Genomic DNA, 15,678 nt, shown 5'->3' with positions numbered 1-15,678 from the left:
GCATGCTTTATTATGCGTTGCCTCCGCGCTTTATCACACATTGGTTTCATGTTTTGAATGCTTTATTATTCTTCATTGTGCATGCTTTATTATGCGTTGCCTCCGCGCTTTAGCACACATTGGTTTCATGTTTTGTATGCTTTATTATTCTTCATTGTGCATGCTTTATTATGCGTTGCCTCCGCGCTTTAGCACACATTGGTTTCATGTTTTGTATGCTTTATTATTCTTCATTGTGCATGCTTTATTATGCGTTGCCTCCGCGCTTTAGCACACATTGGTTTCATGTTTTGTATGCTTTATTATTCTTCATTGTGCATGCTTTATTATGCGTTGCCTCCGCGCTTTATCACACATTGGTTTCATGTTTTGAATGCTTTATTATTCTTCATTGTGCATGCTTTATTATGCGTTGCCTCCGCGCTTTAGCACACATTGGTTTCATGTTTTGTATGCTTTATTATTCTTCATTGTGCATGCTTTATTATGCGTTGCCTCCGCGCTTTAGCACACATTGGTTTCATGTTTTGTATGCTTTATTATTCTTCATTGTGCATGCTTTATTATGGGTTGCCTCCGCGCTTTAGCACACATTGGTTTCATGTTTTGTATGCTTTATTATTCTTCATTGTGCATGCTTTCTTATGCGCGGCCACCACGCTTTATTACAAAGCATGGTGGTCGCGCAGCACCTCTTCGACCTTTGAGCTGTAGGGACCTGAAGGTCTGTCCCGTCACCACTGCGAAACCCCTGCAGACTGCCCAAAATGACTTCCGCCCGCTGCCGGTGTTTTAATTTTACACGTTTTCCCAGCTAGCTACAGTAACTACTTTCTATAGCTCTCTGATATTACTTCGGTCCCCCGAGAGACAGCCACATGGCGTCGACCCTATCACGGCAGACCGGGTTTAACGCTGGTGTGTATTGTCGCGCAGTAGCAGTGCACAATGACCATTGCAGTGATCAGTCACCTGCATGGAATTGAGCTCTCCAAATTCCTGGGTCCACGTGAGAACAGATGGTCTACTAGCCTGCAGCTTTCTATGCTTTTTGGTTTGCATTCTTTTACTTGAAGTTCCCTTAATTCCATTACACTCTCTGGATTACGCCGTTAAGAAAGCACAGAAAATGTTTAGCCAATGTGAGCTCCCAAGCATGGACCTGGGATACTACTTGAGAGCGCTGGTAGAGTTGTCAAGGTTGGTATGGGTTCAGGAGCACACCGTGCATCCGCAAACTGGATTTTAGTGTGAAATCATTCATTTTACAGCCGAATGAAATATTATTCATAAGTACAGTTGCTAGATTGCAATCCATCTGTGCCAACATGACGCCACGTTTTCTCTCCAGAGTACTTATTGACCAAATAAGTGCATTCTGGGAAGCTTTTTTTCTTAATTTAATCAAATCACAGCGCACCCATTATTTGTGAGAGCGAACCTCGCGGGTGGGGCTGGGGCAATCACTGTCCTGGCAACCTTATTATGCCAGGATGGGCAGGGGCTGAGGGATAATCGCTCGAGCAAGTGCCTTTACAGAGCCTTGAAGCGACAGCCTTACTGCAATGTTCTGTGTCCGTCACAAGTTTGTGGGAGGCGGTAACCATGGGGTGTTGCCTGTATAGCATTGTTCAAAAATCAAAAAAGGGAGAAAGAAGAGGCTTAGGTCCACTCAGCTTCCTTGTCTCAATTATTACAAAAATCAATAGGAGAGTGGATCACTGGTCCTGAAAGAACCAGGGTATTGCAAAGTCAGTACATGGTACTGTTTAAGAAACCCTCATTCACGTTTGGCAAAGGATCAAGTGTAGCGGTATATCTTGGTTCTCCGCTTAATTGTTATCAACGTGATCGCATAATCATTGGGTTAATCCAATGCTTCCTCCACCCGGAGGTTGTACCACTGGTAGTCTCAGTAGTGATCGTGAATAAAAAAAGTGAGGTGACTTGTGGTGAAGAAGTGCTTAGTAAAAATCTCGTAAAACCAGTAAATGTCTTTATTAGTACTGGGTTCGAGATGGTTTTTAAGAAAATGTATTGTAAGTGTGCACGTATAAGACTTGTTATGGTCTAGTGCACTTTTAAAAATGGTGTCCAAAAAAAGGTCGACATGATTCAGCCCTCATAAGCCCCGAAGGGTCAGGTGGGCTTTCTTCAGGACCTGGTGCAATGTTGAGTAACCTAATATTTAGAGGTTCTCTCGTGGAAGTACAGGGAGATGGTAAGTGCTCCCTTATTCATACGTTCAACTTGAACCTGGTCTCCCTTGTTGCGGGTTACAGCGGGTACTCTAGGGGGGTCGCCTCACGCTCTATTAGGCGTCGGTCTAAGACCAGTGCTGACTCTGCCTCCTAGGACCCGGTGGGTGCAATACCCTGGGTCTTTCAGGACCAGTGATCCACTCTCCTATTGATTTTTGTATAGCATTGTTGCAATGCCATTTTGAAATTTACAGCACCAACATCGTGTGCACGGAACGCAATAGTCAGATGTAGGACGTGTTCATGATCTTTCGAATGCTCCACAAGAGGGCAATGCTTGACACACAATGACAGATTCAGAATGAAAAAGCCTGTTTAAGATTTGTTTTGAATGAGCATTATTTTATGGGTGGATGTACAGGGAGGCGATTGTGTCGTTTTATTGGTCCTCGTCATCTTTTGCAATTCAGGCTGTATGATTAACACAGCTCAGTGGGGACACTGCATGTTACTGCGCGCAGCTGGTAGGTCGGTTTTCAAATGTTACATTTATTACCATTTATTTTGGATAGCTTGGCAGCTTATTTATAGCGTTTTGTAACTGCAAGGTGTTCATGTAAAAGGAACTCTAATGGTTTAATATTATGTTTGATAGTTGTCACTCTACTACATTTTTGGACCTGGGTTTAAAAAGTTGCTTTACAACACAGTAAGAGCATGATCCCTTATTAATGCTGCATGCTTTTGTTAGAGTTAGCACGACCCCCGCCCCCTGCATCTCCCTTGCCCATCGCCCCACCGAGAAATCACGAAGGAGATATGTTCTTTTCAAGATTTTATAATGTGTGAAGCAAAACAAAATTCTCACATTTATTTATGAGCAGCATTAAATAGAAATACTTTGATAGAGAACACATGGGTTTGACCATGTCATGACAACAGTACTACGATATATAAAGTGCATTTCTGCGGTCACAATGAAAGATTTCAGTAAATAAAAAGTCTTGTGACTCATGGATCATATAGCATTGGGCCATACAGTCATAGTTTTCCAAAACACACAGATAAAAGACATAGGGGCATATGCATCAAAGTATTGCGGTTTTGTTGCGATGACCAAATAGCGACTTTTAATGAATTTCTATTTGGTAATCGCAACAAAACCGCTATATTTTAGCGATTCTGTAAAATTCGCAATCACTATCAGCAATTGCCAAATTTGCAACTCGCATAATTGCGAATCTTCAATTAGAGAATCGCTAGTAGCAAATCTGAGATTTCGATGCAGCATGATGACCTCACAACCAGGAAGTGAGCCATCCAATACTGTCACCTGTGTACTGAGAGAGAGCAGGAGGCAGACTGCAGGAGCACAGCACTAGGAAGCCTGTTGGGACAGCTGAACCTGTGCAAGTAAATCATCATGGCACCAGGAAACACCGAAAGGGAGCCAGCACTGCGCAAAAGGAAGATGAAGTTCAGTGAGAAGGAGTTGGAAGTCCTCATTGAGGAAGTGGTGAAGAGCCATGAACAAACAGTTTGGTAAACCGTGACTTCAGGTCTCAGAGTCTGAAAAAAAATATGGCTGTGAATACAGTCGAAAAAAAAGTGCTTTGGAGGTCACACAGCGCTCCATTTCGGATCTACGCAAGCGGTGGTATGACCTGCAAAGGAAAAGGTTGCTGCAAGGCTTGCTGAAGACTGGAGGAGGACCATCAACACAGACTGCTTCTACACCCCTAGAGGACCTGGTGGAGCCAGCCCTTCAGCCTGAAGGTGCCGTTGGCGTGGTGCAGGTAGACACCTCTGCACTGCCCAGTACTTAGCAAGGTAAGACGAATGCAAATGACCATTCAATGGTAAATTTGATAAAATACCCATTAAGTGAGATCAGGCTTAGTGTAGCGAATACTACTTCAGTCCACATTTTACTTTCTACACACAAATGCATTATGAGATAAGCAGTCAGGAACTCCAATAGGAAAAGCAAGGAGAGATCAAAACAGCATATGTGCATTCAAGTTCAACAAGCAAGTGAAATATATAGACACTGTTTTTTGCTAAATAACTTTATTACACAAAACTATGTGCTATGTGAAATATAAGTCCTAATATAATCACTGAAATGGCACTGTTTAACATCACAGATGCACATGCGAAGGAGTCAGATGAAAGTGAAGCCCATGATCCTCTGGAGACTCAGACACTTCAGGAGGTGACAACACAGTGGCCCCATCACCCCAACACATGCACCCACAAGACGCAGGGCCACATTGGGACCACTGCCTGCGTACGAAATGGAAGAGGAGAGCCAGGCTGACCCACCAACAACACAGGCTGGGCATACACCCACACCAAGACCCCAAGTCCAAATGCGGCACAGCAATGTCCACATCAGGAGGCGCAGGGCAAGGGCACAAATGGGAGTTGATGAATGCGACAGATCAACTGTCTTTGGTGGGCTGGAGAACGCAATGTTGAAGGTGCAGCACCTGCAATGCAAACACATGTGTTCAAAGCAGGCACAACTTGTACAATTTTCAAAAAACATGGTAGACATGAGGGACAGCATCAAACGGCTCACAACAGCAGTGGTGGAAGGACGGAGGGAAACAACTGAAAACTTCAGTAACATGACACAAGCCATCAAGGATTTATGCAAGGTGATGCAGGAAGCCCATGTGTCCCACTGCAAAAGACACCATCAATTACTTGGCTGCTTAGATGGTTACACTAGGGTCATACACCACCCAAGCACCACAAATGCTCTCCGGCCTCGACGTGCTGTGGGCATGCAGGTCGAAATGACCCATTGCTGTGGTGATGTGGCCAGAGGACTGATAGAGGTCACCAATGCTGTGGAGAAGTTGCACACTGCTACAGCTGGTGGCAGTAATGTACTGGGTGGAGGGGATATTGAGGAGAACTCCAGCCTCAGTAGCATCATGGCACCAGTGACCGAATGCAGAAGGCGCAGTACAAGAAATACGTCTGCATCAGAAGCCTCAACAAGGGATGTGCCAGAGCACACAAAATGGTCCACAGGAGTGTGTGGCCTCATAAACTAGTGTGGCATTGAGCAAAGGAATGCCATTTGGTGAGGTAACCAGTAGCATTAATTTGTCAGGGCTGACGTACAAGTTCCATGGCAATATTATCCTGTTGCATTCTGACTGTCACACTGCATGTTTTTTTCTTGGTGTGTGTGCATTAACACTGTCTGATTTTTTTGATTGAATAAATAACAATAGCAATGAAAACATGTAGTGTCTCGTAGCATCATTACCCACTTTAAAAATAATTCTGTGTTATTTCTGCATGTCTCTGTCTTCCTTCTGCTGCACTCGAAACGCTTTCTGCTTGTTGAGATTGTCCTGCGTCATCGCCTTCATCAGGTTCACTATCCGTTAGGTTCAAGGGTATGCCTCTTGAAGTTTCAATGTTGTGCAACATGGCACAAGTGGCTACTATTTTGCAACAAGTATCTGGCCTGTACTGCAATGCCCCGCCAGTTTTATGTAGGCAGCGGAACCTACTTTTAGTAAGCCAAAGGTCCTCTCAATCACATTGCGTGTGGATATGTGCGCTGCATTGTATCGCTGTCTATTTCAGGTATGGTGTCAGTATGAATGAGCGTACAGCATATGCACCGTCACCTACAGGGTAGAAGGCAATAGATTACTCACTGCTATGTTTCACAATGACCGGAGTCAGCAAAACAGTGTTGCATGTGCTTACCGTGCAGGTATCCTTCTCCGAATTCACCCACAAGGAGACATGTATGTATGCCACTGTGTCTGAAGATGTAGGAATCCTGCGCATTACCTGGGAATCTTCCCACTACGTGTGTGATGATATTTTTTGCATTGCATATGACTTGTATATTCAGTGAATGATATGACTTCCTATTTCTATAAATGTCCTCATTCACTGAGGGGGTGCATATAGCTACATGCGTCCCATCAATGCAACCGATTACATGGGGAAATTGGGCTATCTGATAAAAGTTACATTTTGTTTGCTGCACTTTCTGTGGTGTTGTAGGAAATCTTATGTGGTGGTGTATCCTCTGCAACATGGCATCCAGGAATTAATTGAAAGAGCGCGATAGTGCACTTTGGGAAACCCCTCTTGCTGCAGCTATTACACGCTGGAAGCTACCTGAAGCTAGGAGGTGCAGTGAATATAGGACCTGCACATAAGTGGGGATGGCCTGTGTCCTGAGAGTCTGACTTTGCAGTAGTTGAACTAGTTCAGCTATCAGATCATAGATCATGCCTGAATCCAACCTATATTTCTCATATATCTCTTCCTCTGTCTGCCCCCAACAATGTAACGTGCACTCTATAAATGCGTTCCTGTATCCTACTTCTACTCTGTGCTGTTGCTTGTATCCTCATCCTCCTCGCTCTGACATACAGCGCGGTCATTGTGAAACATTCTGAGGCCTTCTGGGGCTGTTCAAATATTGTTCACCTGGTTACCACCTGAATTAAATTGGTGCTATTTTGCAAGTGCAAAAATGCTAATCCTGGTTCATTCGCAATTTGCGAATGATTCATGCATAGATTTGCATTTACCAAATAGCGAATTCGCTAATAAGAAATCGCTAATTGGACATCGCAAAATAGGGATTCGCAAATTTAGCGATTTTCTGAGATATTCTAAGAATTTTGATGATGCATTTTTTTAGGGCTATTTTGCGAACGCAAGCGGCCGATTTTTGCGAATTGCACTGTTTGCTATCGCAAAATAGCTTGATGCATGTGCCCAAAGTCATTTACAGTGCCAATAGCTCTAACTCTCGCAAATGCAAGACGTATTGCTTTGAAAATGCTTGTACTTGTGTTCCTATTCTATATTACTTAAAAATCCAGTGCCGTTAGTCTGATCCACACACCTAATCAGCCCTCCCTTCAGCCCCCGCCACCACTGGGACGTCATTTGGGAGTAGGCCCCAAAGGTATGTCCCACAGACAAGTAAAGTGTTGACGGATGGGGACTTCCCCTCAAATCCTACAGAGCCAGGCTGTTATGCCAGCAGTTAAACACAGAACTGTGTTTTGGAAACGTTGTTCTCTTTTACTGTTAGATTCTCTTCAATGAGGATTACCATTTGAGAGAGCATGTTTTTGTTGTAATCAGTCTGACAGTTCCACTCTGCCTGATGCACCCAATGAGGGTGTATACTGGTGCATTCCCAGGCCATGTGCCAGTTTTGTAACATAGCAATAGGATGTTAATAAAACCTGTTGGTGCAGACAGTGGTCCATTGGCACTCTGGCCCTGATAGCAAGTTGTGAGGAACAGGGTAGGTATTTCCCATAACTGGTAAATACTGTTACCCCTAGGTGAGATTTTTACAGGTGTTATAAATAGCTCCTATTCTGAGTTTCTCGCTTGGGTGTGAGCCAGTAAATGCAGAATCCGCATTTAACAGGCCAAATTCCTTATGTGTTACCTTTTACCCGGGAATTTTTTCTCAATAACTGTGAGCAAGTTTGACCCGCAGAACTCTGAGGGAAAACAGTGAGCATGTGATTATTCTGACACAACTCTGAATTTCATTCCGTGTGCAGGTGTGTGTGGTGATCCTGTGATCATCAGGATGGGTTGCCACCTGTATATAATATCATACACTTTATCGTTCTGGCCTGGAGAGTTCAGGTTTACCTGTGTAGGTCTAAAGATATCTATGACAGTCTCAGTAAAATAATTGTTGCTGCTCATCTGTCTGGGAAAGGGTATGACGCCATTACCAAACAGTATTCAGATCCGCATTCCACAGTGAAAAAGAGAATTTAAAAACTGAGAAACTTTGAGATGGTTGCCAGTCTATTGAAAAGTTGTAAATCCAAACAAATTCACCTCAAGATACCCAAAGCTACATCCAGGGATCTACAGGCCTTGGTAAATGTTAGAGTTCAATATTTCTAATAGATAAGTGGGAACACGCACTGGTCGTTCCAACTGTTGTTCTCTGTACTACATTTTCTGCGTGCTGTAAAGGGTCTCACTCTCTGATCTGGAGTGTATGTAACAACATTGAATAGCAACATCCCCTGTTAGGGTCCGTCCCCTTCAGCTCAGCACTTGCCCAATGTTTGAAATAATTCAACTTGAGTTCAATTCGGGTATGATATATTTATTGTGCCAAGGCAGAATTCATTTTTCATCCACCTTGTTGCAAATCATAATCTTTCAATAAAACATAATCTTCTCATGATAAATTTCATCCATGAAACTTATATTGCATTATCCCATCCCAATGCATTTCGGGCCGTGGCCCTTCTTCGGGTGATATCAATTCTGTAAAACCTATAATAATCTATGAGGAAACAAGTCTCTATCTCTTGAGCTATCTACCTAACCAACAAGGTGTTGTGACTACACATATGGTTCTCACGTGATAACATAAACGTGAAGGTGACTCCAAACTCATGCATATCAATAAATCACAGTTCTTATTCGTCTCCGTGTAAGTCCCATAGAATTTTAAAAAACGAAACTAATCACCGTGCCTCTCGTATAAATATCAAGTGAATGATAATAACAGTGATTTTCACCTCATGCCAGTGAACTAGAACACGAAGCAGTCTACGCGTGCAATTAACATAGATTCAAAGGCGGATTCAAACAAACCTTTGTGCCTCTTAAAGACCGCTAAGTGGATAGCATGCAATACTACCAATGTTGAATTGCATCATGAAGACCATCAACAATATCCTAACCTCACAATCTTAACCGTATGAACAATGTGCGCACAACCATCACTTACATTTCAGGCCATCTGGCGTGAACCTCGTCTGAGTGTTTTCAGAGTGCTCCCCAGTAGTTCAACATCCCATTTTTAGAGTGCATCTAAAACGCATCCGGTATATAAACCACCACGATGGACTAGCATGCAGTGGTGGGGGCTATCTTGCGAGATGTCTAAAGCTTATGCGCCATGTTGTAGATGTACAAGGCGTGAAAGATTATTATTGTTATCAAGTGAAAACAGGCTATTCACGTAATCAGTGACATGATAATACGTGAAATCCAAGTCCTATGTAAACAGTGAGAAAGGTAATGAAACATAATAAAACACAGCAACTAGTGCGTAACACAGATTCGTGATCAGGATACTACCCGCTATATAACATCCGGGTAATCATGGTGCACCCAAATACAATGTTGGGGGCCATCTTGCGTGCTGCCTCATCCCTAAGGACCATAAAGTGAATGTATTATACATCCCTATACAAGTTGTCCAAGAACACATAGTTCCACGGATTTGATGACCAAAACATACACAAATAAGTATATCCTGTGTGCATGATAACATTAAAATAAAATGAAAAGAATAGTTAATCAATGTAAAAGTGATTATGGGCAAAAACTTTGATTTATTGATATGCATGAGTTTGGAGTCACCTTCACGTTTACGTTATCACATGAGAACCATATGTGTAGTCACATAACCTTGTTGGTTAGGTAGATAGCCCAAGAGAGAGACTTGTTTCCTCCTGGATTATTGTATGTTTTACAGAATTGATATTCCCCCTACGAAGGGCCACGGCCCGAAATGCATTGGGATGGGATACTGCAATATAATAAGTTTCATGGATGAAATTTATCATGAGAAGGTTATTTTTATTGAATGATTATAATTTGCTACAAGGTGGATGAAAAATGAATTCTGCCTTGGAACAATAAATATATCATACCTGAATTGAACTCAAGTTGAATCATTTCAAACAGCCCCTGGATATTGGGGCATCTGCTGAGCTGAAGGGTTCGGACCCTAACAGGGGTTGCTGCTATTCAGAGTTCATGATTCTGCCGTTAGGAAAAGACTGAAGAAGTATGGCCTTTGTAGAAGAGAAGCCATGACAAAACCCCGTCTCTGACAAAAGAACATTGCTGCATGTCTTAGGATGGCAAATCAGCAGCTCAATGAACCACAAGACATCAGGAACAGTCTTCTCTGAATGTATAATATCAAAAAGGGAGTTGCTTGGCTGCATTGCACAACATTTGGCAGAAGCCAAACACTACATATCCACGCAGGAACTTCTGGCATGGATTGTTGATGGTTTGGGTTGGGTTTGCATTTGCCAGACCTGGGCACCTCATACTCCTTGAACCCACAAAGAATTCCTTTCTATTCCAAAAAACGTATACAGGATAATGTGAGAACAGTTGTCCTACAGGGAAAGCTTAATGTACCATGCATTGGGAAAATGATTCAAACAACATCAGTAAATCTATTACGAAATCATTGAAAAGAAAAACATCAGGCTTTTATGATGGCTAGTCACAGTCCAGACCTCAGCCCAATTGACATCCTGTGTTAGGACTTATGTAGAGCTGTCCATAGTTAATCTCATAATCACTGGGTGATGTGAGAGACTGATGCAATCTTCAGGTAAGTTAAAGGTAATGCTGTTACATTGGGTTCCTCCCTGCTGAATCATGGAGTGCATTTCCTTTGTCTCACAAGCCTACAGAATGTTAGCTAATCTTGTTTTGTTTAATACTATGACAAAGTGAACCTTGTGTGTGGCAATTGGTACATGAGGTTGGATGTATCTACTTTTAGGACTTAGGGAGGAGTAGATGAAGGTCAGATACTCCTTACGTCAAATCCTAAGAGGGTGCACTTTTCCACCTAAAATTCACGTTAGGCTCTTTCTGTTAAAAGTTTAAAGTGTGGCTTTTTGTCCCTGCATTTGTCTATTGGGCATGTACAAAACAATCTGTATTCATAAAAGACCACAGACAAAAAAAAATATTTGTGTACTGAGGGGCTCAGGATTCTTACTGAGCCAGATTCTTGCCTCAGTTCATGTGGTGGATTGTTCTGTACTATTGGTTTACATGCTTTCTACTTTCAATTTATGGCCAGTTGAATGCATTGTGATTGCAAGGTGCTCCTTTTGCTCTCTATCTCACCATTCTGTCTTTCACTAAGTAGTACCTCATCTAAGATGGAAGTGAATTGACGTGTATCCTTCCTTAGACAAATGGCTGATAAAAGCTTCCTCCCTCCAGAGGCCAAAAGACCACTCAAGAATTGTGTAGCCTTTCCTCCACAACCCCAGTTTGCATATTAAAGAAGCCAATCTATCTGCAACCCTAATAGTGGAAAATGCAAAAAGAACAATTGATGGATAGAATGCAGAACAATGTAATACATTCACCCCAGTACAGCGATCCGGGCCTAAATCCATTGTTTTGCTCCCCATGCCATTCCAGTTTGAACCGACCATATGTAAATCAGTCTTGACCCTGCGCCTAATGGGAACAGTCCAGCCCGAACTGCCAGGCCAGGTCCTCCCTGGACAGGGTACAAGCATCCTAGGACCGGTTTTGGGGTTTCACCCCTCATCAGCCAGGATAGCTTGACTCCAGTGGCATGGAGAGCACAGGATCCACGTCTGGGCAAACCTTGAGTCTTCCTGAGATCCCAGTGTTCTAACAAAAACCTCTCACTTGCAAATTCATTGGTCACTATACTATCTTCATTTTATAGGTCTACTAGTCTCGTTGCTTCGTACATGCAGGAACTGCTCTTTCAGGTTTGTTTGAGAGAGGCAGCTCCATCTTGCCTGCCTTTCAGACGAGTCGAGAGAGGATACAGTCATTCATATCTTCTTGTTTATAAACTGACCGTGTATGGTAATCAAAAGAAACCAACTACATGTTGGTGTGCTTTTTTAAATTTGGGATCAAAATGTATTCCTGACAACCATCCTCTTGGAAAATGGGTCATTGCATAACATTTGGAATGAGAGCGAATGACTGGATCTTATTTTATGTACTTATTTTAATTAAGTTTAAAGTTGAACACCTTTGACTCAACAGCATATTTGAATTCAAGTTGTTGTTGTTGTGAACTGCTAGCGGGAATTATTTGTGTACACTCTTCCAGGTTTGAAAGCTGTTGGCCAGCCATGATGAAGGATTCCCATGGAGTTGTTATTGTCTTTAACCCAGACCTGCCCAGCCACCTTAAAGAGTTAGAAATGTGGTACTCATCCTTCGTGCATCAGCAGCGCTTGCAGGATAACCAGTGCCTCCTCCTTGCTCACCACAAACCAGGCTCTGGGGGTGACAGAGGGCGTCTAATGCTGGGTAAGCAAATAGAAGTCCGGTACAGCTGTAAGAAGGGCTATCTGTCTGTCTTGTCTGTCAGTCCATGTGTCTGTCTGTCCATCTGTCTAATTGGCTATATAAATATATATATATAAGTGTGTGTGTGTGTGTATATATATATATATTTTTATTTTTTTTATTTTTTTTTATATATATGTATATATTTACTAAACAAGTACGCCGCACTCTCGAGTCTTAAGTTCAAGTTGCTTTATTCCTTATACATATTGGTACATAATAGCCCCTCAGTGTACTAATAACTGTAGAATTGAGAGAACAGTATTTCACGTACACAAGTTACCCAACAAAGTGGACAAAAATGAGATTACTCATTTAAAACATTTACTATACAAAGAAGTGGCTTTGAATCTATGTAGTCAAACACAAGCTGCAATATGGCGATTCACAACGATGGGAGAATGCCAATATGTATAAATACGTCAAAAAAGTAGTTATAGATATATGCAATAATCCGAATACTAAACTGTTTTCCTGTAAAAATATGAGAATTATCCTGCTATCTTTGGGTATGACAATGATATAAATTGGTTTTTGAAACTATAACTCCCAGGAGGCCACATAATGGGCTGGAAAGGGGAGTGGTATAATAACATGACGTAGCTAATTGTCAATCAACCGTTAGCTAATTGTCAATCAACCGTGAGCATGGCCGTGAGGCTAAAATGCGTTGGCGAAGGCCGACTCGCTCTGTATAAGAATAAAGCAACTTGAACTCAAGACGTCTGAGTGCGGCGTATTTGTTTGGTAAATAACAATCCTAGGCCACTGCTTCGGCCTCATGTTCGCTGAGTGCGTCGTTTTGGAACCACATTGTTTTATTAGTCCCTGTGGTTCCCATATTAGTTTTATTAGTCCCTGAGTTGGTTTCCATTAGGTTGCAGCCAGCCAATCACAATGTGTGCTTTTCAGCTTCAAATATATATACATTTTGAGCCTTATTTTTCTCCTAAACTACTGAACCAATTTACACCAAATCACATCTAGCTCTAGCTGTCTGCCAAATTTGATGTAATTCCTTTCAGCCGTTTTTGCGGTCTCACTGTTGAATTTTTCTATGGCAAATAGCATGGGGATAACATGTTCTGGGACCTCCCCTCCCCATTTTTTCTTAGCCCCCGCTTGATAGAGGCAGTGGAGGTAGTCACTCTGTAGTAATAGTTACGGCTAGCAGAGATAGGAATTCCTCATTTTTTTCACCATTAATAACTTGAAATTTGGCAGAATAAGAAATTATGATGCGCAGATTATCCTTTTGGGTACTAAATGTAATTAGGATTAGTATTTTTTTAAATTATAAGGCATTTTTACTTAGTGATATCTGTTGTCACTGTATTTTTAATGACTTTTTCAGTATTTAGTTGAAGTACCTCGGTACATAGCGATGACAAGTCATTATGTGATTGGCTACTGACTGCCTTTACAAATGTTAAAGGCAGCCATATTGTTTTTAGGTACACTTTTCCCGTGTTTGGAGTTTTGCCTTTTGATGTAGGTAAATATTAGGTTTGATATTTTTCCCTACGTATTGTCACTTTTTTGAAGTGGTAATCGGTAGGGAAAATATTTATACGTTTCTATATATTTAAAAAAAAATTACAGAGTACCGCGTTACTGCCTTGAAAGTACCGGGGTGCCAAAAATACATTTGAATAAAGGTGCTAAAGTAAAAATGCGCTGTAGCACCTATTATATTTTACAAAAATAGTCTACCTACAGTGACTGTCCCATTTTTAATGTATTTAAATCTTCAGTAAAAAGTCTACTCAGTATTGCGGTAATACCTCAAAATTACTGCACTACTTATTTTTTTTTTTTTTTTTAAATATGCAAGTATGCCTAAACTGTTGTAGAAATATATAGAAGATATCAGAATTACCCCCAGATGTCAGACTGGATCCGGAAAGATTATTCGTCAGCAGTACCTCTGCTCGTCGGAAGGTGGCATTGGTTGGCTCCGTGGTCGCCAGGATGATGTCGCGTTAGCTACTTAGACGCCGTCCTCGCGCACTGATGTCAGTTCTTTCTTTTTCCGCGCCAGCCAGCGCAGATCCGGGAAGAGCGGTATCTCAGTCGTTTTTTGACTGAGTTTTTCCCGACTTTTGTTGACGTCTTGTTTCGAGTCCCCGACTCCGAACAGGTGCACGAGGGATGCCCGATTTTAAGGCCTGCGGTTCCTGTACCCGATTGATGTCGGTGACGGAGCCGCACCGCGTGTGCCTCTTTTGCCTGGTCGTGCTCCGACTGTCAGTTGTTGATGCCGAAGGCTTTGCGGGAGCGGTTCCGAAAGCTGCTTGAACAACGGCAGTCGGCACCGCACAGTTCGAGGTCCCGATCATGAGGGAGGTCAAGAGACCGGTTGCGAAGCCACCATCATTCCGGCCCGAAGTCATTGAAGTCTTCGCACTCGGGGTCGGGGAAGTCGAAGCATAAGTAGAAGTCGAAGAAGCATTGTCGTTCTTCGCCTTCTCCTCATCGGTCGGCCAATCCGACGAGGCGCGTGGGTGGTGCCACTCCCACGGCTCCGCGTGGGGAGCCTGATGGGTCGACTTTGAGCTGCCCTCCCTTTCTTGGACATAGTGACCCCCGCCCAGCTTCGTACATTCTACAAGGCGATGCATGCCATCTTTGGGCGGACCGACCCTGCCGGCGTGCCTTCGGGCCCCGCAGACTTGGTTGGGGGGCCTAGGTCCTCGCTGCCGGCGGCTCCGGCGCCGCAGGCCCCCCTTGGATCCAGGCCTGGATTCGGATCGGCACCGGGAGGTCTTATTACACCTCCGGCGCTGCTTCCGAGGGCACCACTACCGTGCACGACACCGGTCGGCCCCCTGGCCGGAGTTGACTCCAGCCTCCTTCCCAACGTGTACACGGAGCCGGACCGGCGACGCCCAACGTCGGATTTGGTACCGGGTGGGGTTTTCATGCCCCTGTTCACTCATGGGGCCCCTTTCCAACAACAGTGGCACCCTTAGGAGGATGAGGAGGACTGGGAGGGGTCAGGTTACCCTTTAACTGACCAGCTTGAGCCTGAGCAGGACTGGAGAGAGGAACTGGGGGATGCCAGTGGTCTTGACACTTCACCCGACCTTGGTATGTTGTCTCCTCCTACTGTGGCTACGGAGGAGGGAGCGTCATACGCTGTGGTGTTGCGTAGGGTGGCCGAGGCTCTCAACGTCCAGCTTCCTACGGTGGCGGTCAGGACTAACCTCCTGACTGAGGTGCTTCAACCGGCGGCGAGCTCTTCGGAGCCCCTGCTCCCGTTTAATGAGGCCCTCACTGACTTCCTTTTGGGCACGTGATCCAAGCCCAACACGGGGGC

General features: G+C 43.5%; 1 protein-coding gene across 1 annotated transcript in view; it reads left to right on the top strand.

Moving 5' to 3' along the window:
* IFT22 (intraflagellar transport 22) overlaps positions 1-15,678 on the top strand; it is a 100,328-nt gene that overhangs the window by 42,751 nt on the left and 41,899 nt on the right. Inside the window, exon 4 of the mRNA XM_085649869.1 lies at positions 12,118-12,320. Coding sequence (XP_085505995.1) covers positions 12,118-12,320 — 203 coding nt within the window. The remainder of the gene's footprint in view (positions 1-12,117; positions 12,321-15,678) is intronic.

This window comes from Triturus cristatus, chromosome 3_2, assembly GCF_964204655.1.
Source record: "Triturus cristatus chromosome 3_2, aTriCri1.1, whole genome shotgun sequence".
Classification (NCBI taxonomy): Eukaryota; Metazoa; Chordata; class Amphibia; order Caudata; family Salamandridae; genus Triturus; species Triturus cristatus.
This window is presented reverse-complemented; position numbering and strand designations above follow the sequence as displayed.